General features: G+C 35.4%; 1 protein-coding gene across 1 annotated transcript in view; it reads right to left on the reverse strand.

Moving 5' to 3' along the window:
- Positions 1–25,066, reverse strand: part of CYLC1 (cylicin 1) — a 51,648-nt gene extending 26,582 nt beyond the window's left edge. The window contains exons 1-4 of the mRNA XM_081566558.1: positions 25,013–25,066; positions 6,790–6,843; positions 2,472–2,512; positions 816–934 (exon numbers count right to left, since the gene is read on the reverse strand). Coding sequence (XP_081422684.1) covers positions 816–934; positions 2,472–2,512; positions 6,790–6,843; positions 25,013–25,029 — 231 coding nt within the window. The 5' untranslated portion in view covers positions 25,030–25,066. The remainder of the gene's footprint in view (positions 1–815; positions 935–2,471; positions 2,513–6,789; positions 6,844–25,012) is intronic.
- Positions 25,067–27,819: the final 2,753 nt, after the last annotated feature.

Genomic DNA, 27,819 nt, shown 5'->3' on the forward strand with positions numbered 1-27,819 from the left:
AGATTTTCTTTCCAAATTAAGAGCCTAAGATCTCTGCTGTGAAGCACTGCTGAAAACGAATACATAAAATAAAACAAGTGTCTTATCCACATTAATTAGTGTAGCAGTAGCTTATTATTGTTATTATTTTTATTTTCTGTCCAAACATTTGTCAAGGCTGGTTGTCATAGTGACCACATAGACTAATTTTACATTTACTTCTTATATTTCTTCCATTGTTATATGGAATGAAAGGAAGACCGTGAAGAGAAGCATGAAATTTGGGTCTCTATAGATGTAAATAAATAGCCCTTGAATAAATGCATTGACTATAGCTCTGCTTTGGGAGATGCTTTTAAAACATATTTTGCTATCACTATGGGTGACATCTGTAAGCTAACTTTTGGTTAGTTGAAAGAATAACTCCACTTTATAAAAGCAGTAGAAAACTTGAATCTCCAAGTATCTAGTATTTGAATGCTAGATTAAAGAAAATGTAAAGGCCCTGAAACCTCAAGATTGGCTCCTGTTCTAAGACTCAAATTTTATATGTTTTTATAGGAAACATTGTAAACATTTCCTGAGAGATCCCACCAGTTTCAGTATTAGATTCTCCAGCTTACGTAGCCTATGAGTTTTAAAATGACTTCGAAATGGAGAAACACGTATAAATAAAAGTTCAATCAGAAACAGCTCGGGACAATCTGCTATACAGGGAATTATACACCTAAAATATTTGCCTCCTAAAGGTAGCAAAATTCAAATTATGTATTTTATTTGTATGTATGTATTGTAACATATTATATTTAGTTAAAAATGATCTTGTCAATACTCACAGGAACTGTGATTTGTATTTTTGAGGGTCTTAATCTCTTTTTTCCACCTGGCTGGGATGGTTTGGGAAATGTTATAGTGAAATATTGTTGATTCCATAATTTTTTGCTTGATTCACTGACTGAAATGAGAGAGGATAAGAAACAATTTTGCATCTAATAGCCAGATTTTCATCAGCCCTGAAATATTCCTGAGCAAGTAATATAGTTTAATTTAAACTAAATTATAACTCAAAATATAGTCCTCCCCTAGAGTTTGTAGTTTATTTGCATGTCAGTTAAGGAAAACTAAAAATCAATTATTCCATTTAAAACCAAATTAAGTTTAAAATGACATTTGTAACTTTATTTTCTAGATTAAACCAATATATGCACTACTATGTGTAAAATAAATAGCTAATGGGAAGCTGCTGTATAACACAGGGATCTCAGCTCAGTGCTCTGTGATGATAGAAGGAGTGGGATGGGGGAGTGGGAGAGAGGCTCAATAGGGAGGGGATATATGTATATTTGTAGCTGATTCATGTTGCTGTGCAGCAGAAACTAACACAAAATTGTAAAGCAGTTATCCTCCAATTTAAAAAAAAATAATGAAAATAATAGTTACAGTAATACAATCAAACAATAGGAATGGAAAATAAAGATTAACTGTTTCCTTCCACACATCTCCACCATCTCCACTACCTTCATGTCATTTTGTTTAGATTGCAGAGCATATGACTTCTTCTATAGTCCCCATAATAGCTATTAATAGCATAATAGCTATTAGTAGAGCATCAGTAAAAGTCTCAATTGATTAAGTGTTTATGTTACTCCTCCTCTGACCTCAATGACATCCCAAGCCATAAAAATTAGGGCCACAGACCCAAATGCTACATTCAGTTCTGACACCCTTATTTAAAGTAAGGGCATGTACACATTTGAGGGCACCCAGAATAGAGTGATCAGGAGGATCAAGCTATCTGGAAGCTATCAAAAGAAGAAAAGTGGGATAGTTTAGATAGTTCTCCTGGAGATTAACAAGAGATGTGATCATTATATTCAAATATTTAAAGAGCCATTACATAAAAGAGTAGTAGTAATAGTAGTAATAAGATAGCTGCAACTGCTAACACATATATAGCATTTGCTATATGCTGGACTGTGTTTTAAGTACTTTATATATATCAACTCTTAGTCATTGCAACACTTTGAATTAGTTAATATAATTTATGATTGACTCCATTTTACAGATGTAGAAAAATAAAGCACCTAGAGAGGTTAAATTACTTGCCCCCAAATCGTAAATTTAGCAGAAGAGTTAAGATTCAAGCACAGATAGTTTGGCTCCAGAGTCCATGCTATTAATTACAATGTCAGAGACTTCTTTGTGTTTCTTGAGGGAATAACTAGAATCAATGGATAAAAGTTGTAGCAGTGCAGGTGTATTTCAACTCAATATATTAAGAAATTTCCTAAAGTTTTAGCTGTTCAACACATGAACTGTCAACTTATTTCTTTCTGACTATAGAAATACTTTAAACATGCACACACATGCCAATATTCGTGCTTCTCTTAGATTTTAACAAAAATTCAGAGTTTTTTATGCTTTATCACATTGAATGGAAGAGACTAGTCATTTTCCCTAAAATTATTTTCAAATATAATCTTAATTCTTACTTGGTATGGAATTATCATATGTTTTGATGTTTGTTTCTTGCCTGTTTAAAAAAGAAAACGTTTCAATTGAATTTGTACTATGTTTAATAATAACAATAATGACTATTATTACTAAGATGCCTTTAATAGTAATGCTGTCAGAAATCTGATGTGTTCTCTGAATTCCATTATCTAAGACTGTCTACCTATAATCCACAATTCCCTTCCTCTAAATCAAGTTATAGATGTATATGACTGTATTTCTCATCAGAAACTTGAATAAAAATAGACTATAGATCAAAACTGAAATAAAAACACTCCAGTTAAAATAAATTAATTAATTTTAAAAAAACTTGGTAAAGAGAAGGAAATATCTTATGAGCATATTTAACTAAACTTACTAAAGACAATTTTAACTTAGTAAAAAAAACCCCACTAATTTGAAAAATTCTATAACATGTAAAATATCTTATTTAATTATACAGAACAAGAAATAGAATTAGTTCCCCTGCAATTTTCTAATGAAAACATCTAAATCAGTATGAACGATATATCTTTTAACTTCACTACATAAATTTTGAAGACAACCTACCGCTTTTTAATAGTCTTAGTACTTAAACCACTAATGATGTGTGAGAGGGGAACATATAAGTGTTGATCTGTATTTTGAGTTGCTCCTACACATGAGAAAATTGGTCCATGGTATCTTTCCTTTGGAAAGTACTCATTTAATTTTGTAATGATTGTGTTGTCTATTGAGGATACACATGGTATAATTTGTTTTTAATTTTAAAATTTTTATCTTTTTAAAATTTTATTTAATTTAAGTATTACTTCCTTATTAATTAGCAGGAACAGTAGATTGTGACCATTGCTAATTCTGAGACTGTACTTGTGTGTGTTAAGTCACTTCAGTTGTGTCTGACTCTTTGCAACCCAAAATCTCTAGGTGTGGCTTGATCAAGTCTATTTAAAAACTCTCACAGGTGATTTGGACACTCAGTTCCAGTTATGAATCACACTCAGTTCTATGTATGAATTCATGGTCTTGAAAAAGAAAACTTCATAGATTTCTGAAATAGTCCAAGCTTGTGATATTTACTTTTTCAAAAAAATAGATCTATTCATCTGTATTGAAACCACATTTACTCTATAGTATAGCTAGAAGGTTAAATGCCCTGGGATCCTGGAAATTCAACAGTTTGAAAGTATGAAATGCTGGCTGGATCACTCACTGCCTTCACATTCTGGGAAAAATACTTTGCCACCTGTATTGATTTTGACTTCTTTGCTATAGTCTAAAGTAATGCTTTTCAAACTTTCTTTTGGGCACGACTCAATATGTGTGATGTGTGGATAATTCAAATTCTACTGTAATAATATACCTTATAAGTTATGTATTAAGATAGAAAATTTTAAGAGATGAAATAAAATACATAAATTGAAGCTGTAATTTCCTGTTCGCATATTCCAATTGATTGTCTTGCACGTACATCTCATTTTGGAAAACACTAAAAAAGGCAATCAAGGAACAATGAGAAATGGGAAAACAGTCAAATATCACAACATGTCTACCTTGTATATGGGCTTCCCAGGTGGTAAAGAATCTGCCTGCCAATTCAGGACATGAAAGAGATGTGGGTTTGATCGCTGGGTTGGGCAGATTTTTGCCAGTATTTTTGGCTGGAGAATTCCATGGATAGAGAAGCCTGGCAGGCTATGGCCCATAGGGTAACAAAGAGTTGGACACTACTGAAGTGACTTAGCAAGCACTGCCTTGTATACAAGTGGCCTCAGTCTCAAATCATTAGGGCTTTAATATAGTTAAAATTCTGAGAATTTCTATTCATTTCAAAGTGTACGTTTTAGTGCAATAAATGATTGTGTGCATATTGTTCTGTTACATAGGTGATCCGAACCTATATTTTGAAATAAAGGGGAAAATTAGTGACAGAAGCCAGAAGAAAATAGAAGGCATATTTAGTTCTAAAAAAAAAAAAAAAAACTACAAAAAACCCCTGACAACTTAAGATTTTTATCACAGCACAAATATTTTTCAAAAATGAGTGTGAAGTAAAGACATTGTTTTTATATTAAAATAAAAAAAATTGTGAGAGTTGTATGGCTAGCAGGAAGTACTAAAACAAATGCAGGTAAGAATTCTTCAGGTAGAAGGAAATGACCTAAGATAATACATACTTAAAATAAAGAGCATAAGACAGCACATATTTGGGTGCAGAACATGAATATTAAGTATTTACATATAATACTGATAATCTGGTGAGTTTAAAATTAAATTTATAAATTTAAATACAAAATTTATAGTGGTAATAAAGATTGGTGAAATAATTGGAGTTAAGGTGTTATAAGAAGCTTGATTCTCTGGGAGTTGTACAGATACTAATTTTTGATATACCTCTATAAATTAAAAGATAACCACTAAAGAATAATGAAAAGTGTATAAATAAAATAATAGAGAAGGAAATGTAATTAAAATGTTTGATTAATATAAAGGAAAGCAATAAATGATAAATGAACAAAAACATGGGACAAATAATAAAACTAAAATGATAGATGTAAATCCAAACATAAAGCAATTACATTAAAAGCAAATGAACTGGGCACTTCCCTGGTGTGTAGTGAGCAAGAATTTGCCAAGCAGGCCACACAGGTTTGATCCCTGGTCTGGGAAGTTTCCACATGCTGCAGAACAACTAAGCCTGTGAGCCTCAACTGCTGAGTTTGTTTGCCACAACTACTGAAGCCTGTGCACCTAGATTCTGTGCTCTGTAATGAGAAGCTACTGCAGTGAAAAGCTCATGCCCAACAAGAGTAGCTCCTGTTCACCACAGCTAGAGAAACACCCGCACACAGCAACAATGCAGCGAATTCTTTACCCTCTGAGCCACCAGGGAAACCCAAGAATACTGGAGTGGGTAGCGTGTCCCTTCTCCAGGGGATCTTCCTGACCCAGGAATCAAACCAGGGTCTCCTGCATTGTAGGCAGATTCTTTACCAACTGAGCTACCAGGGAAGCCCAAGAAAGACCCAGTGCTGCCAAAAATGAATAAATAAATACATACATAAATAAATACTTTTAAAAAAAGCAAATGGACTAAAATCAACAAGTTATAGAGGTTTTCTGCATAACATTGGGCCTATAATTAACAATACCATGTTTAACACTTAAAAGTTTGGTGAGTAGTTCTCATGTTTAATTTTCTTACCACAGAAAAGTATATGGACTAAGTACACAACTTAAAACATGAATCTGTCACAGTGGATTATAATAAATAAACCTAAAATATAAGAGAACATGATGTTTTTTGGCTTTTTTTTTTTTAATGGAAAAGGGATACACTGTGTACCTTAATGGATAATAAGCTCATGGAGCTAAACTAATGTCAAAGTTAACTTTAAGATACATAAAAATAAATAGGAATATTTTATAATGGTAAAGGGGTTAATCCAACAGAAAGATGTAATAATTCTAAATATGCATGTACCCACTGACATAGCTTTAAAAACCATAAAACTATAATTTATAAAAGGAAAAGTAATGTGCAAACTGACAATTATAGTTGGGAACTTTAGCATATTTATTTAAATAACTAATAGAACAAGAAGAAAAGAATATACAGTAGAGATATAGAAAAGTTGAATAACATGATTGACAAAACTTGGTGTAGCATAAAGATATCACACCAAATAACTGCACAATACTATACATTTTTTTTCAAGTTCATATGGAATATTTAACAAAAGTGACCATAGACTAAGCAATAAGCAAGTCTCAACAAGTATCAAAGTACTAAATCATATGACATATGTTTGCTGCTCACAGTTGAATAAAGCTAGAAATCAACAACAAAAACTAAAAAAAAATCTAAACAATTGGAAATTAAAAATACAATCTACAGATCAAAGAGTAAATTACAATGTAAACTAGAAAATATTTTTAAAACATTTTGAATAGTATAAGGTAAATACAGTATTGAAATATTTGTGGGATGTAAAAACCTATTTAAAACTTTATAACTTGAAATTTGTAAATTAGAAAAGAAGAATAGCTGAAAAGTCAATGACTTAAGTATCTAGTTTAAGAAGCTAAAAACAGAACAGCAAAATAAAGCCAACATATATAAGAGGAAAAAATAATAAAATTGTCATCAGAAAGAAATGTAAGAAGCAAAAGCATTATGCTAATATATTGAAAATTTGGATAAAATAGGCAAATTCCTTGAAAAAGAAAACATATGAAATCTGAAACAAGGGTTAAGCAGAAAATATGGATTACTGTATGTATACTAAAGACATTGTTTGATCATTAAAAACTTACCGACATAGAGAATTCCAGATGTGGATGTCTTCATTGATTAATTCTCCCAAACACCTAAGGAAGAGAAAGTAACAATTATTCAAAAAATCTTCCAAAGAACAGAAAAAGATTTATCCTATGAAATGAACATAGCCTTGATACCAAAATCTGATGAGGTCATTAACAGAAAAAATCACAGACTTACATCTCTCATAAATATAAATACCCTAACCCTTAAACATTCAATCTGATTCAATACATAGAAAAGATACTCTACCACAATCAAACAGGATTTAATTCAAGTTAGTTTAACATTTGAAATTCAGCACATTAACACATTAGCACATCAAAATAAAGAAGGGAAGATTATATGCACAGTTCAATACGCAGATAAAATCTAACAAATCCATGGTAAAATTTTAGCAATTTATAATTGGAAAGAAACTTCCTTAACTTGATAATAGATATATACAGAAAACTAGAGAAAATATGAATATTCAGTGCTGAAGCATTAGAAATATTCCTCTTAAGCTCAGGAACAAAAAGAAGATATCTGCTAGTACAACTTGAATGTAATATTTTACTGGAGGTTCTAGGTAGTGCAATAAAGCAAGAAAAATATAAACAAAAAGTCTAAGAATAGGGGAAAAAAGAAAGAAAACTGTTAATATTTACGGGCAGCATGTTTATGTAGAAAATCCATAATACCTATACACACACAATTAGAATTAATAAGATAATTTAGCAAAATGATATAAGATTAAGTGTGAAAATCAATTATATTTATATATACAACAAAACAAGTAGAAAATATTTTAATAATACAATTTTTCAGTTCATTTCAGTCACTCAGCTGTGTCTGACTCTTTGCGACCCCATGCACTGTAACACGCCAGGCTTCCCTGTCCTTCACAAACTACCAGAACTTGCTCAAACTCATGTCCATCAAGTCAGTGATGCCACCCAACCATCTCATTCTCTGTTGTCCCCTTCTCCTCCCACCTTCAACCTTTTTCCAGTATCAAGGTCTTTTCCAATGAGTCAGTTCTTCGCATCAGGCGGCCACAGTATTGGAGCTTCAGCTTCAGCATCAGTTCTTCCAACGAATATTCAGGGCTGATTTCTTTAGGATTGACTGGTTTGATCTCTTGCAGTCCAAGACTCTCGAGAGTCTTCTCCAACACCACAGTTCAAAAGTGTCAATTCTTTGGCGCTCAGCTTTCTTTATAGTCCAACTCTCACATCCATACATGACTACTGGAAAAACCATAGCTTTGACTAGAAGCAATTTGTCTGCAAAGTAATGTCTCTGCTTTTTCATATGCTGTCTGGTTGGTCATAGCTTTTCTTCCAAGGAGTAAGCGTCTTTTAATTTCATGGCTGCAATCACCATCTGCAGTGATTTTGGAGATCAAAAAAATAGTCTGACACTGTTTCCACTGTTTCCCCATCTATTTCCCATGAGGTGATGGAACCAGATGTCATGATCTTAGTTTTCTGAACATTGAGCTTTAAGCCAACTTTTTCACTCTCCTCTTTCACTTTCATCAAGAGGCTCTTTTGTTCTTCTTCACTTTCTGCCATAAGGGTGGTGTCATCTGCATATCTGAGGTTATTGATATTTCTCCTGGCAATCTTGATTCCAGCTTGTGTTTCTTCCAGCCCAGGGTTTCTCATGATGTACAGTGGTGTGATCGCTCACCTAGAGCCAGACATCCTGGAATGTGAAGTCAAGTGTGCCTTAGAAAGCATCACAATGAACAAAGCTAGTGGAGGTGATGGAATTCCGGTTGAGCTATTTCAAATCCTGAAAGATGATGCTGTGAAAGTGCTGCACTCAATATGCCAGCAAATTTGGAAAACTCAGCAGTGGCCACAGGACTGGAAAAGGTCAGTTTTTGTTCCAATCCCAAAGAAAGGCAATGCCAAAGAATGCTCAAATTACTACACAATTGCACTCATCTCACACGCTAGTAAAGTAATGCTCAAACATCTCCAAGCCAGGCTTCAGCAATACGTGAACCGTGAACTTCCAGATGTTCAAGCTCGTTTTAGAAAAGGCAGAGGAACCAGAGATCAAATTGCCAATATCCGCTGGATCATCAAAAATGCAAGAATGTTCCAGGAAAACATCAATTTCTGCTTTATTGACTACGCCAAAGCCTTTGACTGTGTGGATCACAATAAACTGTGGAAAATTCTGAAAGAGATGGGAATACCAGACCATCTGACCTGTCTCTTGAGAAACTTGTATGCAGGTCAGGAAGCAACAGTTAGAACTGGACATGGAACAACAGACTGGTTTCAAAAAGGAAAAGGAGTACATCAAGGCTGTATATTGTCACCCTGCTTATTGAACTTATATGCAGAGTACATCATGAGAAATGCTGGGGTGGAAGAAACACAAGCTGGAATCAAGATTGCCAGGAGAAATATCAATAACCTCAGATACGGAGATGACACCACCCTTATGGCTGAAAGTGAAGAAGAACTAAAGAGCCTCTTGATGAAAGTGAAAGAGGAGAGTGAAAAAGTTGGCTTAAAGCTCAATGTTCAGAAAACTAAGATCATGACATCTGGTCCCATCACTTCATGGAAAATTGATGGGGAAACAGTGGAAACAGTGTCAGACTTATTTGGGGGGGGGCTCCCAAATCACTGCAGATGGTGATTGCAGCCATGTAATTAAAAGACGCTTACTCCTTGGAAGGAAGGTTATGGCCAACGTAGGTAGCATATTTAAAAGCAGAGACGTTACTTTGCCAACAAAAGTCCGTCTAATCAAGGCTATGGTTTTTCCAGTGGTCATGTATGGATGTGAGAGTTGGACGATGAAGAAAGCTGAGCGCCGAAGAATTGATGCTTTTGAACTGTGGTGTTGGAGAAGACTCTTGAGAGTCCCTTGGACTGCAAGGAGATCCAACCAGTCCATCCTAAACGAGACCAGTCCTGGATGTTCATTGGAAGGACTGATGTTGAAGCTGAAACTCCAATACTTTGGCCGCATCATGTGAAGAGTTGACTCATTGGAAAAGACCCTAATGCTGGGTAGGATTGGGGGCAGGAGGAGAAGGGGACGTCAGAAGATGAGATGGTTGGATGGCATCACTGACTCAATGGACATGGGTTTGGATAGACTCCGGGAGTTGTTGATGGACAGAGAGGCCTGGCGTTCTGCAATTCATGGGGTCTCAAAGAGTCAGACACGACTGAGCGACTGAACTGAACTCTGCATATAATTTAAATAAGCAGGGTGACAATATACAGCCTTGAAGTACTCCTTTTTCTATTTGGAACCATTCTGTTGTTCCATGTCCAGTTCTAACTGTTGCTTCCTGACCTGCATACAGGTTTCTCAAGAGACAGGTCAGATGTATATTCACAATAGTGTTTTAAAGAGGGACTCCAAGCAAGATTTGACTGAAGAAATAGAGAAGACAATGTGACAACAGTCGCAATTTCAAGAAATTCTGATGGCCATCCAAACTGGAGGATGTATCAAATGAGTTTTCCCTTAAGGCCTCCAGAAAGACTCAGCACTGCCAATACCTTGATTTTTGCTCAAAACAGCTCAATGTGGACTTATGCTTTCCAGAACTATAAAATAATGAACTTAAATAATTTTAATATGTTAAGCTTATTGTATTTTGCACATTGGCAATTGGAAACTAATATACAAGGTAAGTGAATTTTTGTAATAATTTGTAATTAACCTGAGATATAAGATCAAAATTATTTAGATTTAGTGACAAAATTGACATTGAGAAGTGACTGAATTTTAGACACATTTTGAAGTTAGTCTCCATAGCATTTGCTAATATACTGGATGTTAACTGCTACAGAAAGAGAGCAGTCAAGGGAAACAACAAAAAGTGTTAGGGTGTGTGTGTGTGTGTGTTTACTTGAAGAATCAAATGAATAGTAGTGCTAGTTTTTGGAATGGAGAATACTTATGGATGACCATGTTTAGAATGAAGCAAGAATTTTGTTTTCATATTGAGTTCGAGATATTAAACATTTATGTGGAAGTGTCAATAAGGCAGTTGTATATATAGGTCTGGAAATTAGATATCTGGCTGAAATAGAGACTTGGGATTCATGAACATATAGATGGCATATAAAACTATGGGGCTGGTGATATTATATATTAAATGGTTATAGATAAGAAGGAGAAGAGGCCCAAGGACTGAGTTTTTGGGTTTTCTAATATTTAAAGATTGACGAGAAGAAAGATCAGCAAGAGAGTTTGAAAAGGAGTAACTAGTATTGTGGAAGGGGAAACAGGAGAGAATAGTAATACAATAACCAAGGGAAAAATAATTTACAGAAGAGGATCAACTGTGTCAAATGTTGCTAGTGGATTTTAAAAGGTGAAGGTCTGTTTCCATGGAATCTAAGGCAGTTTGAGAGAAAGTCTGGGGTCAGTTTGAGAGAAAAGGGAAACTAATAATAGTGAGTGAACTGGGGATTAAGGGATGGGGGGTGGGTATCTAGTATGGAAAAGTAACTTTTTACTATTTGTCTTTTTATTCTTTTGAAATTTTCTACCATATGTATGTATTAACCATTTTCATTAAAATCTACTTAAAATAAACATTGTTTGTGGGAGAAAAGGAGGTGGAGATAACTAATATGAATAATTACTTCAAAGAATTTTGCTATATAAAAGTTATATAAATTGGACTGGTGATTAAAAGAGGCTGTGTGGTCAAGGGAATATTTTTTAATGCTAGAAACTAATCCTCCTTTTCTGTTTGTTGATGGAAATGATCATATTGAGAGTTAAGAAAAAATGATAGTGTGACTGAATAAGAGATTTCTCACTCATATCACACTGCTGCAACAATAAAAATTCATTTATCCACAGTCAAAAGTACCTCTTTGTGGAGCTGTGGGATTCATCACAACATGGTAAGGAACTCAGGAGGAGTCTTGCCCACCTGTGTGTTGGATAATAGGCCTTGTTTCCAGCTGTGGCCCAAGAACTAGCCTCAATCCCCCTCAACTATGGTCCAGGATTCCCTGGAGAACGTTGTTTTAGACAATCTCCCACAGATAAGACAGCCTTTGTGGAAGTCCAAATTTCCAGGAGAATGATTATAGGTTATAATGTGAGCAAAAAATATAAATTTGGGTGCTTGGAGAGGGTCAGAGCATACTTGACTATAGACATCATCCCTCCCTTAAGGTAGCACAGTATACTGATAAAAGAAATCTCCCTGGCCTGTAATTTCTCCCGTGAGAGACAGTAAGGTTGTGTGAGTGAGCATCCAGCTTCCTCTGCAGTGTATGATGCTGTCAAAAAGTATCATTTCTCTGTCACCACATCTAGAGTACTGAGTGATGCGCAGCATGGATGGAAGCAAGAAGCTGAGAGAGCAACAGATATGACCCTCCGAGGGCATTAAAGGGAAATAAATCCTGTAGTGTTGCAAACTACATCATGAAGCCTACCCACAAGCCGCTGGAGATGACTTACTCAGGGATACCCCCAACTGGCCCACAGGCACCCTCAGAATATCATGTGCTTTATCCATACATACTCTTACCCTGTGGCTGGTTCCTTGTACATGTTTTTAATGATGGTGAGAGTGAGCTTTGAAAGACAGTTAGTGAGCATGCACAGAAAGCTGGCATGTATCTGTGGGCCAAGGAGAGACCACAAACATGAGCTTTGGTTCTGCCACTAAGAAAGTCAAATGGAGACTGTCAGCAGTGGGCCTGGTGCATTGTAAGATCGAAAGATGGTTACAAGCTTAAGAATTCTGCTGCAAAAGGGATCAAGAAGCATGGAGCAGAAATAGCCATAGAGGGTCTGAGAAAACCCCAGAATCCCTAGCAGGTCTGATGGAAGGTATCTCTCAAAGAATGGAGGAAGTCACTGCTTCTTCAAATGTGAAGCCAGTAATGAAAGACTTCAAGAAACGTGAAAAATCAAGGAAACATGATACCACAAAAGTATCATAATTATCTTCCAGCAATCAATCACAAAGACATAAAGATTTATGATTTATCTAATAAAGAATTCAAAACAGCCGTTTTAAGAAAGTTGAATAAGCTACAAGAAAGCAGAGAAAGACAATTCACTGAAATTAGGGAAACAATACACTAACAAATTAAGCAGTTTAACAAAGAGGTAGAAATCATAAAAACAACAACAACAACAAATTCTCAAGCTGAAGAATATGGTGAATTAAATAACAATGTAATACACAGCAAATCACCAAGTAGAACAGATTAAACAGAAGAAAAAGCCTAAGAATGGAAAAACAATACTTTTGAAATTATTGAGTCAGAATAGAACAAAGAAAACAAATGAAAAAGACTAAAGAAATCCTATATGATCTATGGGATACCATCAAAAGAAACAATTCATGAATTATTGAAGTCAGAAATCTTACAATTCAGGAGAGAGTGAGATTATATATTCAAAGGGCTGAAAGAAAAAAAAAAAGGAATATTACTCAGCTATAAAAAACAACACATTTGAATCAGTTCTAATGAGGTGGATGAACCTGGAGCCTATTATACAGAGTAAGTCAGAAAGAGAAACATCAATACAGTATATTAATGCATATATATGGAATTTAGAAAGACAGTAACGACAACCCTGTATGCAAGACAAAAAAAGAGACACAGACTTAAAGAACAGACTTGGACTACATCAGAGAAGGAAGGAGTGGAATGATTTGAGAGAATAGTGTTGAAACATGTATATTACCATATGTAAAATAGATGACCAGTGCAAGATTGATGCATGAAGTAGGGCACTCAAAGCAGGTGCACTGGGACAACCCAGAAGGATGGGATGTGGAAGGAAGTTCAAGATGGGGGGACACATGTACACCTGTGGCTGATTCATGTCATTGTATGGCAAAAATCAAACCACAATATTGTAAAGTAATTAACTTCTAGTTAAAATAAAAAACACCCTGCCAACAAAGAACATTCTAACAAAAGTTTTCCTTCAAAAATAAATGAGAAAAAAAAACTCAGACTAAAAAACTCTTACAGAGTTCATCATCATTAGATGTTTCTCACAAGAAATGAAAGTTCTTCAGGGTGAAATTAAAGGATAAAAACTAGTAATATGAAAAGATATGAATATATTCAACACACTTGGAAAAGGAGTATATGGTCAAATTCAGAATACTCTAATACTGTAATATGATTATATGTTAACTTAATTGAAGTTAAGTATTTATCAGTGAAAAATAAACTATTACATTAATAACAATTTTTTTTAACTGATGGTAACTGCAAGGCAAAAACTTATAATAGATACACAAAAGATAAAGGGAAAGGGAAATAAAAACAACTTACTATGATATTAATAAATTCACAAAGGAAGGCAGCAAGAGATGAAGTAAGAAAGAAACAAGGGAACTATAAAACAGTCAGAAAGAATAATATGACATTAGTAAGTTCTTATATATCAATAATTACTCTAAAACTCAAAATGGATTAAAGATCTAAATGTAAGACCAGAAACGATAAAACTCCTAGAGGAAAACATAGGCAAAACACTCTCCGACATAAACCACAGCAGGATCCTCTATGACCCACCTCCCAGAATATTGGAAATAAAAGCAAAAATAAACAAATGGGACCTAATTAAACTTAAAAGCTTTTGCACAACGAAGGAAACTATAAACAAGGTGAAAAGATAACCTTCTGAATGGGAGAAAATAATAGCAAATGAAGCAAAGGACAAACAATTAATCTCAAAAATATACAAGCAACTCCTGCAGCTCAATTCCAGAAAAATAAATGACCCAATCAAAAAGTGGGCCAAAGAACTAAACAGACACTTCTCCAAAAAAGACATACAGATGGCTAACAAACACATGAAAAGATGCTCAACATCACTTATCAGAGAAATTAAAATCAAAACCACAATGAGGTACCATTTCACACCCATCAGAATGGCTGCTATCCAAAAGTCTACAAGCAATAAATGCTGGAGAGGGTGTGGAGAAAAGGGAACCCTCTTACACTGTTGGTGGGAATGCAAACTAGTACAGCCACTATGGGGAACAGTGTGGAGATTCCTCATAAAACTGTAAATAGAACTGCCATATGAACCAGCAATCCCACTGCTGGGCATACACACTGAGGAAACCAGAATTGAAAGAGACACGTGTACCCCAATGTTCATCGCAGCACTGTTTACAATAGCCAGGACATGGAAGCAACCTAGATGCCCATCAGCAGACGAACGGATGAGGAAGCTGTGGTACATATACACAATGGAATATTACTCAGCCATTAAAATGAATACATTCGAATCAGTTCTAATGAGGTGGATGAAACTGGAGCCTATTACACAGAGTGAAGTAAGCCAGAAAGAAAAATACCAATATAGTATACTAACTCATATATACGGTATTTAGTTAATGGTAAAATAACCCTGTATGCGAGACATCAAAAGAGACACAGATACATAGAACAGTATTATGGACTCTATGGGAGAGGGCGAGGGTGGGAGGATATGGGAGAATGGCAATGAAGCATGTAAATTATCACATGTGAAACGAATCGCCAGTCTAGATTCGACACATGATACAAGGTGCTCGGGGCTGGCACCGGGACGACCCGGTGGGATGGGATAGGAAGGGAGGTGGAAGAGGGTTTCTGGAAGGGGAAAACATGTACACTCGTGGTGGATTCATGTCAATGTATGGCAAAACAAATACAATATTGTAAAGTTAAAAATAGAAAATAAGCTAATAAAAAAGTAAAAAGTAAATGGATTAAATTCTCCAAATAAAATACTTAGAGTGGCTGAATGAATGTAAAAACAAGGCACAAATATATGATACTCACAAGAGCGTCACTTCAGTTTTAAGATCACATATAGATTCAAAACTAAGTGATGGAAAAATATATTTCATACAAGTGGAAATCAGAAGAGAGCTTTCATCAGAAAAAATAGACATTAGGTCAAAAACCACAATCACAGATAAAGAAGGTCCTTTTATGATGATAAAGAGATCAATTCATAAGAGGATATAACAATGGTAAATATATAATCAGCAAAGATTAGAATAACTAAATATATTAAACAGATACTAACAGATTTTAAGGCAAAAATATACACCAATACAATAATAGTGTGGGACTTCAATACCCACTTTCAACAATAGATAGATCCTCCAGAAATAAAATCAATAAGGAGCAATTAAATTTGGAATATATTTTATACAAAATGGGCCTAACAAACATATACATAATAGTCCATCCAATAACAGCAGGATACATATTCCTCTCGAGAGCACACAGAGCAGTCTCCACAAAAGATCAGATGTCAAAGAACAAGTTTTAGTAAATTTAAGATTGAAATCATATCAGACATCTTTTCCAAGCACTATGATATTACGAATATTATACAGTATGATTACAAATCTGTAAATGTGACACTCTATGTTAATAGAATGAAAACTGAAAATCACATAATTATCTCAATAGGCACAGAAAAAGCATAGACAAAATATAACATTCTTCCATATACAAACAATACTCTCAACAAATTGGCTATAGAAGAAATGTACCTCAAAGTAATAAAGGCCATCAATGACAAACTCTCATCTTACATTACACTGAATGTTTAAATGTTGAAAGCTTTCCCTCTGTGATCAGGAACAAGTATGACCAGTCTTGCCACTCTCAGTCAACATAGTAGAGGAAACCTTAGCCAGAGCAATTAGGCAAGAAAATAAATACACAGCATCCAAATCAGGAATAAGTCAAATTTTTTCTATTTGCAGGTATATGATCTTGAATATAGAAAGTCCTGAAGAGTCTACCAAAAACTATTAGAACTAATCAGCAAATTCAGTAAAGTTGCAGGATACAAAACATATAGAAATCAGTTGAACTTTAATACACTAAAACCAAAATATCTGAAAAATAAAGAAAACTATCTGATTTACAATAGTTAAAAGTAACAAAATCCTTATAAATATATTTAGCCAAAGAAGTTAAATATATACACAATAAAAGCTATAATGATTTTGATGAAAGAAAATATAGAAGATACAAATAAATGGAAAGACATTTCAAGTTAATGAATCAGAAGAAGAATATTGTCAAAATGTCCAGACTACCAACCAAAAGCCATCTATAGTTTAAATGCAATTCTTATGAAAATGTCAATGGCGTTTTTCACAAAAATTGAAAATACAAATCTAAAATTTGTACAAAACCACAAAAGGCTATGAATAGCCCAAAACATTTGGCTATCTCAATAGCCAAAGCATTCTTGAGAAAGAACAACGCTGAAGACTCACAGTTTCTGATTGTAAACTACTCTTAAAAACTAAAATGTACTTGCATAAAAAAATTATAGACTATTATAACAGAATCGAGAACCCAGAAATACCAAGATAACAAAATGGGGAAAAGATAGCTCTTCAATAAATGTTTCTTTGAAAACTTGTAAAAGAATAAAAGTGGACTCCTATCTTACACAACTCAAACAATAAGTTTGAAATGGACTAATGACTTCAACATAGAAGCTGAAACTGTTCAGCTCCTAGAAGAAAACAGGAAAAAAGCTTTTTGATATTCTCTTGTCACTGATTTTTTTTTATATGACACCAAGAAAGTACAGGCTAACAAAAAGAGAAATGAGTAAACTGAAAAGCTTTTTTACAGCAAAAGAAACAATACCAAAAATAAAAGCAGTCTATGGACTGAGACAAAATGTTTTCAAATTGTCTATCTGATAAAGGGTTAATATTCAAAATATATGAGACACTGATACAGCTCATCAGCAGAAATAATCCAAACAACGCTATTTCTTTTTTAGATGAGAAAAGGAACTGGAGACACTTTGCCAAAGTATTTCTAAAAATGGCCAACAGGTATATGAAAAGATGCCCAACATAATAAGCAGGGTAACTAATATCAAAACTAGAATGTGATATCATCTCATATCTGTTAGAATGACTCTTATCAAAAAGAGTAGAGACAAGTATTGGTGAGGCTGTGGATAAAAGGAAATTTTGGCACTCTTGATACAAATGTCAATTGGTACAGCCACTGTGGGCAACAAGAGGGAGGTTCTTCAAAAATTAAAAACAAAACTACCATATTTTATAGCAACTCTACTACTGGGCATATATCTAAAGGAAATGAAATCATACTTGAAGAGATATGAGACTTATCTATCATCTATCAATCATTTACCTAATTTAGCCATGATAAAGAAGGAAGTTCTGCCATTTATGACAACATGGAAGGACCTTGTGGGCATTATGATAAATGAAGTAAGTCAGTGAAAGACATATACAGTACAATCTCACTTATAAATGGATTCTAAAGAAGCCATACTTAAAGAACAAACTGAGAGATGGGGGGAAATGCAGAGATGTCATTCAAAGTGTACAAACGTTCAGTTAAAATACGGATAATTTCTGGGTATTTATGGTACAGTGTGTTGACTATAGTTAACAATACTATATTATATACTTGAAATTTGGTATGAGAGTAGACCATAAATTTTCTCACCACAAAAAGAAATAGTAATTTTGTGATGTGATGGAAGTGTCAACTAATCCTACTGTGGTAATTATTTTGCAATATACATGCATAACAAATCATCACATGGTACACCTTAAACTTAAACAATGTTACATGTTAATTGTATCAGCAAAATTCTGTAATAAAAGGAAAGACAATGAGGATGCAGAAGAAGAGTTAACTATAGGAGCTATGCTTTTAGTAGAGAAAATCCAGCACCCAGTGTTATGAGTTGATTTGTGCCCCTTATAAATATACATACAAGTCTTACCAGTTGGCACCTGTGAATCTGACCTTGTTTGGTAATAGTGTCTTTACAGGTGTAATCAATTTAAGATGAGATAATTCTGGATTAGAATGGGGCCTACTACAATGACTTGTGTCATTATGAAAAGGGGAAACTTGGCACACACACAGGGAGAGTAAATTTTGTGATGTTGGAGGCACAGATTGAAGTGAGGCATCTATAAGCCAAAGAATACCAACGATTGCCAGCAACTGCTGTAACCTACAGTAGAAGCAAAGGCCTCCCTCAGAGCCTCCAGGAGCCAAATCTGCTGATGCCTTAACTTTGGACTTAAAGCTTCCAGAAGTGTGAGACAATTAACCCACTCAATTTGTGGTAATTTGTTTTGACTGCCCTAAGAAATTGTCACACTTCAAATTATACTCAGGCATGAGCAAGAAAAGGGCATTTGCTATAATAGAAGAGAAGGCAGACAATAGGGTTGTAAGATGCCTGTAGATTAGTATATTCAGTAGTGGTGATGGTGAAATTTTCCCATAGCTGAGGGTAGGATAGAGTGTAGCTATTATAGATTTGAGAAGAGAGGAAAAAGTGAGGAACACTTATCTTCAAGAATAGGAGAGCTATGAATAGATGATAGAAGTTTAATATTGCCAGGTACCATTAACAGTACACTTGCAGTTTGTCATCATAAATATGAATTGAAGCCAGTCTTCATGGTTACATGTCTTTCCTTAGTCATGTTCAGTTGCAAAATTGCCACCAACCACTATGGAGTAATAGGAGAATCAGATTTAACTAAAATTATGGTTTTTGAGAGCAGAGATGTCAAAAGGAGAGTGGGGAAATGGAATTGAGGATTTATGCAGGGAAATATTTGTGCTGATTCACCATGAGCTTGTAAGAATCTAAGATAGGTAAGAATTTATAATGGGTAAGAATATTAGTAAAGCCATGGAGAAGGGATTGATGAGTGACAGTTCAAAGACTGTAAACCAATGGTAGGTTTTGGAGTGGTGGAAACATTGTTGAGTGGGGTTATTAAAGTTACCTGAGGCAGTGGTTGAAGAGTGAAATGCTAGAAAATGAGATTTTGGAGGGTTATGTATGGAAGTGAGCCACTGAAATCAAATGAAAGACAAGATAATTGGATATTAAAGATGGTGGAGAAGAAGGATGTGCACTCACCTTTTCCTGTGAGAACTCCAAAATTGAAATTAGCTGCTGAAAACCAGTGACAGGAGAAAGTTGGATCCAACCAAAATATGATACCCCACATCCAAGGGCAAAGAAGAAGCCCCAACAAGATGGCAGGAGGGGTGAAATTGCATTTAGAATCAAACCTTATAACAGGCCAGAGATGTTTGAAAGGTGAAAACAAAGCCTTGTGTACACAGGACCCAGGGACCCCACAGGAGACTGAGCCAGACCTGCCTTTGAATGTTTGAGTGTTTCCTGCAGAGGTACAGGTCAGTAGTGGCCTGCCGCAGGGACAGGGTCTCTGACTGCAGCAGACATGGGAGACACGACATGTGGCATAAGATCTCTTGGAGGAGGTCGCCATTAGCCCCACCATAGAGCCACAGAACAGAGGACTCACAAACTGGAGAAAAATAACACCAAAGAATTTCTTGCAGTGTTGCAAAATTTCTAGGGCCCACATCAGATTTCCCAGCCTGGGTATCTGGCAAAGGGACTGTGAACTCCCAGGGAATTTGAAGGCCAGTGGGATTTGATTACAGAACGTCCAGAGGACTGGGAAAACAAACTTTTGGATGGCACAATCAAGATCTTGTGCACACCAGGATCCAGGAGAAAGGAGAAGTGACCCCACAAGAGACTGAGCCAGACTTGCCTGTGAGTGTCCAGGAGTCTCTGGTGAAGGCATGGCTCAACAGTGGCATGCTGCAGGGTCAGGGGCACTGACTTCAACAGTGGTGAGCCACAGGAGCCACAGGGTGCTGGCATAAGTCCTTTGAAGGGTGTCACTATTACTGCCATTACACCTACCTAGTTTTGCCTCAGGCCAAAGTACAGGGAGGGAACACAGCACCACATCAGCAGAAAATTGGATTAAAGATTTACTGAACAAGGCCCCACCTATCAGAGCAAAACCCAGTTTGCCCAATATGCTACTGGAGAAGAGTGGAGAAATAGCTCCAGAAGGAATGAATAGGCTGAGCCAAAGTGGAAACTATGCCCAGTTGATGTGTCTGGTAGTAAAAGTAAAGTCCAATGCTGTAAGAACAATAATGCATAGAAACCTGGAATGTTAAGTCATTCCAAACAGGAATGGTCAAACAGGAGATGGCAAAAGTGAACATCGACATTTTAGGAATCAGTGAACTAAAGTGGACTGGAATGCATGAATTTAATTCAGATGACCTTTACATCTACTACTATGGGCAAGAATCCCTTAGAAGAAATGGAGTAGACCTCATAGTCAACAAGAGAGTCAAAAGGTGCAATCTCAAAAACAACAGAATGATCTCTGTTTGTTTCTAAGGCAAACCATTCAATCACAGTAATCCAAGTCTATGCCCTGACCACTAATGCCAAAGAAGCTGAAGTTGAATGGTTCTGTGAAGACCTACAAGACCTTCTAGAACTCACACCAGAAAAAGAGATGTCGTTTTCATCATAGCTGACTGGAATGCAAAAGTAGGAAGTCAAGAGACACCTGGAGTAATGCTCAAGTTTGGCTTTGGAGTACAAAATGAAGCCAGGCAAAGGCTAACAGAGTTTTGCCAAGAGAATGCACTGGTCATAGAAAACATCCTCTTCCAATAACACAAGAGCTGACTCTATACATGGACATCACCAGATGGTCAATAAAAAAATCAGATTGATTATATTCTTTGCAGCCAAAGATGGAGAAGTTCTATACAGTCTGCAAAAAGACTGGGAGCTGACTGTGGATCAGATCATGAACTCCTTAGTGTCAAATTCAGACTTCAATTGAAGAAAGTAGGCAAAAACCATAAATAGGTCATTCAGGTATGACCTAAAACAAGTCCCGTGCAATTAAACAGCGGAAGTGACATATAGATTCAAGGGATTAGATCTGATAGACAGATAGCTTGAAAAACTACGGATGGAGGTTTGTAACATTGTAGGAGAAAAGGATACATATACCCATCTGAATACGGAGGTCCAGAGAATAACATGGGGGTTGTAAAAAGCCTTTTTAAGTGAACAATGGAAAGAAATAGAGAAAAACAAAAGAGTGGAAAGACTAGAGATGTCTTCAAGAAAACTAGAGATACCAAGGAAGCATTTCATACAAAGATAGGCACAATAAAGGACAGAAACGGTACAGACCTAACAGAAGCAGAAGATATAAAGAAGAGGTGGCAAGAATACACAGAAGAACTACACAAAAAAAGATCTTCATGACTCAGATGACCACTATGGTGTGATCGCTCACCTAGAGCGAGACATCCTGGAGTCCGCAGTCAAGTGGACCTTAAGAAGCATCACTATGAACAAAGCTAGTGGAGTTTGTGAAATGCCAGCTGATCTATTTGAAATCCTCAAAGATGATGCTGTGAAAGTGCTGCACTCAATATGCCAGCAAATATGTAAAACTCAGCAGTGGCCACAGGACTGGAAAATGTCAGTTTTTACTCCAATCCCAAACAAAGGCAATGACAAAGAATGTTCAAGCTACTCCTCAATCACTCTCATTTCACACACTAGCAAAGTAATAAGCTGGGTTTCAACAGTACGTAAGTCAAGAACTTACAGATGTTTAAGCTGGATTTAGAAAAGGCAGAGGAACCAGAGATGAAATTGCCGACATCTGTTGGAACATGGAAAAAGCAAGAGAATTCCAGAAAGTCATCTACTTCTGATTCATTGACTATGCTAAAGCCTGTGACTGTGTGAATCACAACAAACTGTGGGAAATTCCTAAGCAGATGGGAATACCAGACCACCTTACCTGCCTCCTGAGAAACCTGTATGCAGGTCAAGAGGCAAGAGAACAGGGAATGAAACAATGGACTGGTTCCAAATTGGGAAAAGAGTACATCAAAACTGTATATTGTCGCCCTGATTATTTAATCTATATGCAAAGTACATCAAGTGAAATGTCAGGCTAAATGAAGCACAAGCTGGAATCAGGATTGCTGGGAGAAATTTCAGTAACCTCAGATATGCAGATGTAACCACCCTTATGGCAAAAAGTGAAGAGGAACCAAAGAGTCTCTTAATGGAAATGAAAATGGAGAGTGCAAAAGCTGGCCTAAAACTCAACATTCAAAAAAATGAAGATAATGGCATCCAGTCTCATCACTTCATGACAAATAGATGGAGAAACAATGGAAAAAGTGCCAGACTTTATTTTCTTGGGCTCCGAAATAACTGCAGATGGTGACTGCAGACATGAAATTAAAAGACGCTTGCTCCTTGGAAGAAAAAAAATCATTGAAAACCTAGACAGCATATTAAAAAGCAGGGGCATTACTTTGCTGACAAAGATCCATCTAGTCAAAGCTATGGTTTTTCCAGTAGTCATGTATGGATGTGAGAGTTGGACCATAAAGGAGGCTGAGCGTACAAGAATTGATGCCTCTGAACTGTGGTGTTGGAGAAGATTCTTGAGAGTCCCTTAGATTGCAAGGAGATCAAATCACTCAATTCTAAAGGAAATCAATCCTGAATACTCATTGGAAGGACCGATACTTTGGCCACCTGATGCAAAGAACTGACTCATTGGAAAGGACCCTGATGCTGGGAAAGATTGAAGGCAGAGGTAGAAGGGGACGACAGAGGTCGAAATGGTTGTATGACATCACCGACTCAATGGACATGAGTTTAAGCAAGTTCTGGGATATGTTGAAGGACAGGGAAGCCTGGTGTGCTGTAGTCCATGGTATCACAAATAGTCAGTCATGACTGAGCAACTGAACAACAACAGATAAATCACAAGGAATTGACAAGAGTACAGTTAGTCGCATGATAGTAGGCCACATAAGAAAATCATGGCAAAATGAAGCGGAGCAACAATGGAATCAGCAGATGAATATAGCAAGGGAAGCTATCAGGTGACATAATCTGATGGCATGAGATTCCAAGCTAGTTCTTTTTAAAAAATAGAGAAGAGAAAAGATTTGGAAATGCCGTTGAGGAAACAAACCTACAGTACCTCTGAGTTCTGTTTTATGAGGGGATATGGGAGAAAATACTTCTCACTAGAGAGGGTTTTACTTATAACACTGTGTTTCAAAGAGATAATAATGTCCAGTAGTGACATAATCTGAGCCCTTTGTGATGTAAAAGGCAAGAGAAGATGTAGGCAACATCAAACTAGAAATACATTTTAAAAGAACAAGGGAACTAAATCGTCAATTTCTAGATAAAATCATTCTTTTCCTTTTTTTTTTTCCAAATTATGTTGCATTTTCTGATTCTAAAAATAATACATACTTTTTGAAAAAAAAATCCAAACATTATAGAAATGTATCATTTTAAAAGGGAATAAATCTCTATATTTTTTTAGAATTTAAATTTCTGAGTCAAAGGTTTTCTAAACTTTATTTCTATTTTGAAGTTGTGCAGTTTTTCATATTTTTACTGATCTTTGACATTTTCTTTTCTACAAATTACCTATTCCATCTTAACTATAGCTTTCTTACTGATTTTTACATGCTTTTAAAATTAGGTTGTGTTGTAAGAATTTTCCATTTTTGTAAGTCAAAATGGCTGAATATTGATAGTTTTATATGGTTCAACTTAATACATATGGATATTAGCTGTTAACTCTAAGTCAATATGGCTTACATCATCATAATTTTTGTATTACTGTCAGTAATACTCTTTTAAAGGAGATTGGCTTTTAAAATAGAGACTAACACTGAATGATGTAGCCACTAAATTTTGAAGAAATACTTTTGTGTAATTCCTATGAATAATATTTTATCATCCACTTAATTATACCTTTAAAATCAACTCACTATAATGTCTTAATTGGCAATAATATAAAGTCTTCCTTTTTATCAGAAAAACAGAATGGCCTAATATTCTTTACATATAAAATTAAGTATACCAAAGTACCATAATAAAGTCTTACTATGTTTTATTCTGCTTCACATTTTAAAGTGCCTTCACACACAGTAATTACTTCCCTTCTCCCTAAAATAAGAGGTGGTTATAAGTACACATATACACACACTCAGAGTGATAAAAATATTCAAGGCCATGCAGCTATTTTGTGAAAGAGCCTGAACTAGCTAAATTTCAAAGTAAAACACTTAAGATGTTAATGGAAATTTTGTACCTCTGTTTAAAAGACAACTTTTAGTCATGGCCAGTTAGCTCATTTGGTTAGAGCATGATGCTAATAAAGTACAACTCTTAATCTATAAATAGCTACTATTAGAAGAACATTATTTATATTAAAATATAAATATGAAACTAAATTGAGCATACTAACCATTAAAAACGCTAAAAATTATTAAAAAGAGGGCTTACAATCTTGGAAGAGACATTTCCCCTGCCTATAGGTTGCCAGGATTTTAGCACTGTAAGTTCAAACTGGTAATGCTGAGTGATGACATCATAAAGAGACTGTAAACAGCAGGGACTTAAAGGGATAAGACACAGTAATTACATTTTACAGTACATAAGTGCTCCTGAAATCTATTCAATAACTTTAGATGTGTTCACACACAATGTTTCATAGCTTGAACTGAGAGAAACAGTTTTTCATTGATTTAATCTATTTTTTTTAATTAAAGGAAAATTGCTTTACAATGTTGTGTTGATTTCTGCCCTATAACAACATAAATCAGCCATAATTATATATATATTACCCCCCTCTCGAGCCTCCCAACCTTCTCCCACCCCTCTAGGTCATCACAGAGCTCCAGGCTGGGCTCCATGTGTTATACAGCAACTTCTCACCAGTTATCTATTTTACACATGGTAGTGTATATATGTCAATGCTACTTTCTCCATTCGTTTCACTCTCTCCTTCCCTGACTGTATCCACAGATGCATTCTCTAAATCTATGTCTCCATTCCTTCCCTGCAAGTAAGTTCATCCATAACATTTTCCAAGATTCCATATATATGTGTTAATATACAATATTTGTTTTTCTCTCTCTGACTTACTTCACTTTGTGTAACAGGCTCTAGGTTCATCCACCTCACTGGAACTAACTCAAATTCATTATTTTTTATGGTTGAATAATATTCCATTGTATATATGTACCACCTCTGCTTTATCCATTCATCTGTAGATGGATATCTAGGTTGGTTTCATGTCCTGGCTACTGTAAATGGTGATGCAATGAATACTGGGGTACTTGTGTCTTTTAGAATTGTGGCTTTCTCAGGGTATAGTCCGTGTAGTGAGACTTCTGGGTCATATGGCAGATTTATTCTTTGATCCATCTCATACAGTAATGGAAATAAAAATAAAACAAACAAATGGAATCTAATTAAACTGAAAAATTTTCATGGCAAAGGAAATGATAAACAAGATTAAATGATAAACAATGATTAAAAGACAACCCTCAAAATAGGAGAAAATAATTGCAAATGGAATAACTGACAAGTGATTAATCTCCAAAATATATAAGCAGCTCAAACAGCTCAATATCAGAAAGAAAAAAAAAACAGCTCAATCAAAAAATGGGCAAAAGATCTAGGCAGACATTTCTCCAAAGAAGACATACAGATGACCAATAAACACATGAAAAGATGCTAAACCTCACTGATTATTAGAGAAATGTAAATCAAAATTACAGTGAGTCATGACCTCACATCAGTCCGAATGGCCATCATCAAAAAATCTACAAACAATAAATGCTGGAGAGGATATGCAGAAAAGGGAACTCTCCTATACCTTTGGTGGGAATGTAAACTGATAGAGCCATTATGGAGAACGGTATGGAGATTACCTAAACTAGAAATAAATCTGATTGTTTAAGAAACATCTAACTGCTTGATATCAGTTTATTTTAACATGAGTTTTGAACATGTATATGTCCACACAAATCTGTATATGTATGTGTGCATGAGAGAGCTATATGGGCCAAAAGGAAAATACAAGAATATTCCTCTCTAAAGAGAAACTGTAATGTGTACATTTTCTTCACATTCAGGCTCCTTTTCCTCCAAAACTATATATATACTTGCAGAGATTATCCTCAAAAAAGAAAAAAAACACTTGAATATAGTTTATTCTTAGATATGTAAATTAAGCAAAGGTAAAATGCCTATTAAAATAGGAACCAAGTGTATGAAAAATGTTTTTTTCTCATCTCCAAATCTGAACACAACTGTTGGTTATGTACAGAGTTATATTAGAACAACTTATCAAATTGCACTTGGTAGGAAATTTACAAATGTGAACTTTTCATCATATGAAATGAAAACTTGTGCCGGAGGTAAGGATGTGTACCGGTATAATTGTCACTTACTGTCCTAGATAAACATAAGTGAACATTGTTTTGGCCCTGGGAGGAAGAGCAATTCATTAGATATTGTCATTAGTTTTTTTTTTTTTTAACTAAATTCTTTGTCATTAAATTTTTTCTAATTTTTTAATTAATTTACTTATTTTAATTGGAGGCCAATTATTTTATAATGCTGTAGTGACTTTTGCTGAATACTGACATGAATCAGCCATGGGTGTACATGTGTCATCCATCCTGAAACCCGCTCCCAGCTCCCTCCCCATCCCATCCCTCAGGATCATCCTAGTGCACTGGTTCTGAGTGTCCTGTCTCACACATCGAACCTGGACTGGTGATCTACTTCACGTATGGTAATATACGTGTTTCAATGCTATTTTTCTCAAGTCATCCCACCATCACCTTCTCCCACAGAGTCCAAAATTCTGTTCTTTGCTTCTGTGTCTCTTTTGCTGCCTCGAATATAGGGTCATCATCACCATCTTTCTAAATTCCATATATATGCGTTAATAAACTGCATTGGTGTTTTTCTTTCTGACTTGCTTCACTCTGTATAAGAGACTCCAGATTCATCCGCCTAATTAGAACTGAGTCAAATGCATTCTTTTTAATAGCTGAGTAATATTCCATTGTGTATATATACCACAGCTTTCTTATCCATTCATCTGCTGATGGAAATCTAGGTTGCTTCTATGTCCTAGCTATTTCAAACAGTGTTGCAAATAACATTGGGGTACACGTGTATCTTTCAATTTTGGTTTCCTTGGTGTGTATGCCCAGCAGTGGGATTGCTGGCTCATATGGCAGTTCTATTTCCAGTTTTTTAAGGAATCTCCACACTGTTCTCCATAGTGGCTG

The sequence above is a fragment of the Giraffa tippelskirchi genome, chromosome X (assembly GCF_054371585.1).
Source record: "Giraffa tippelskirchi isolate mGirTip1 chromosome X, T2T-mGirTip1v1.2.pri, whole genome shotgun sequence".
NCBI lineage: Eukaryota > Metazoa > Chordata > Mammalia > Artiodactyla > Giraffidae > Giraffa > Giraffa tippelskirchi.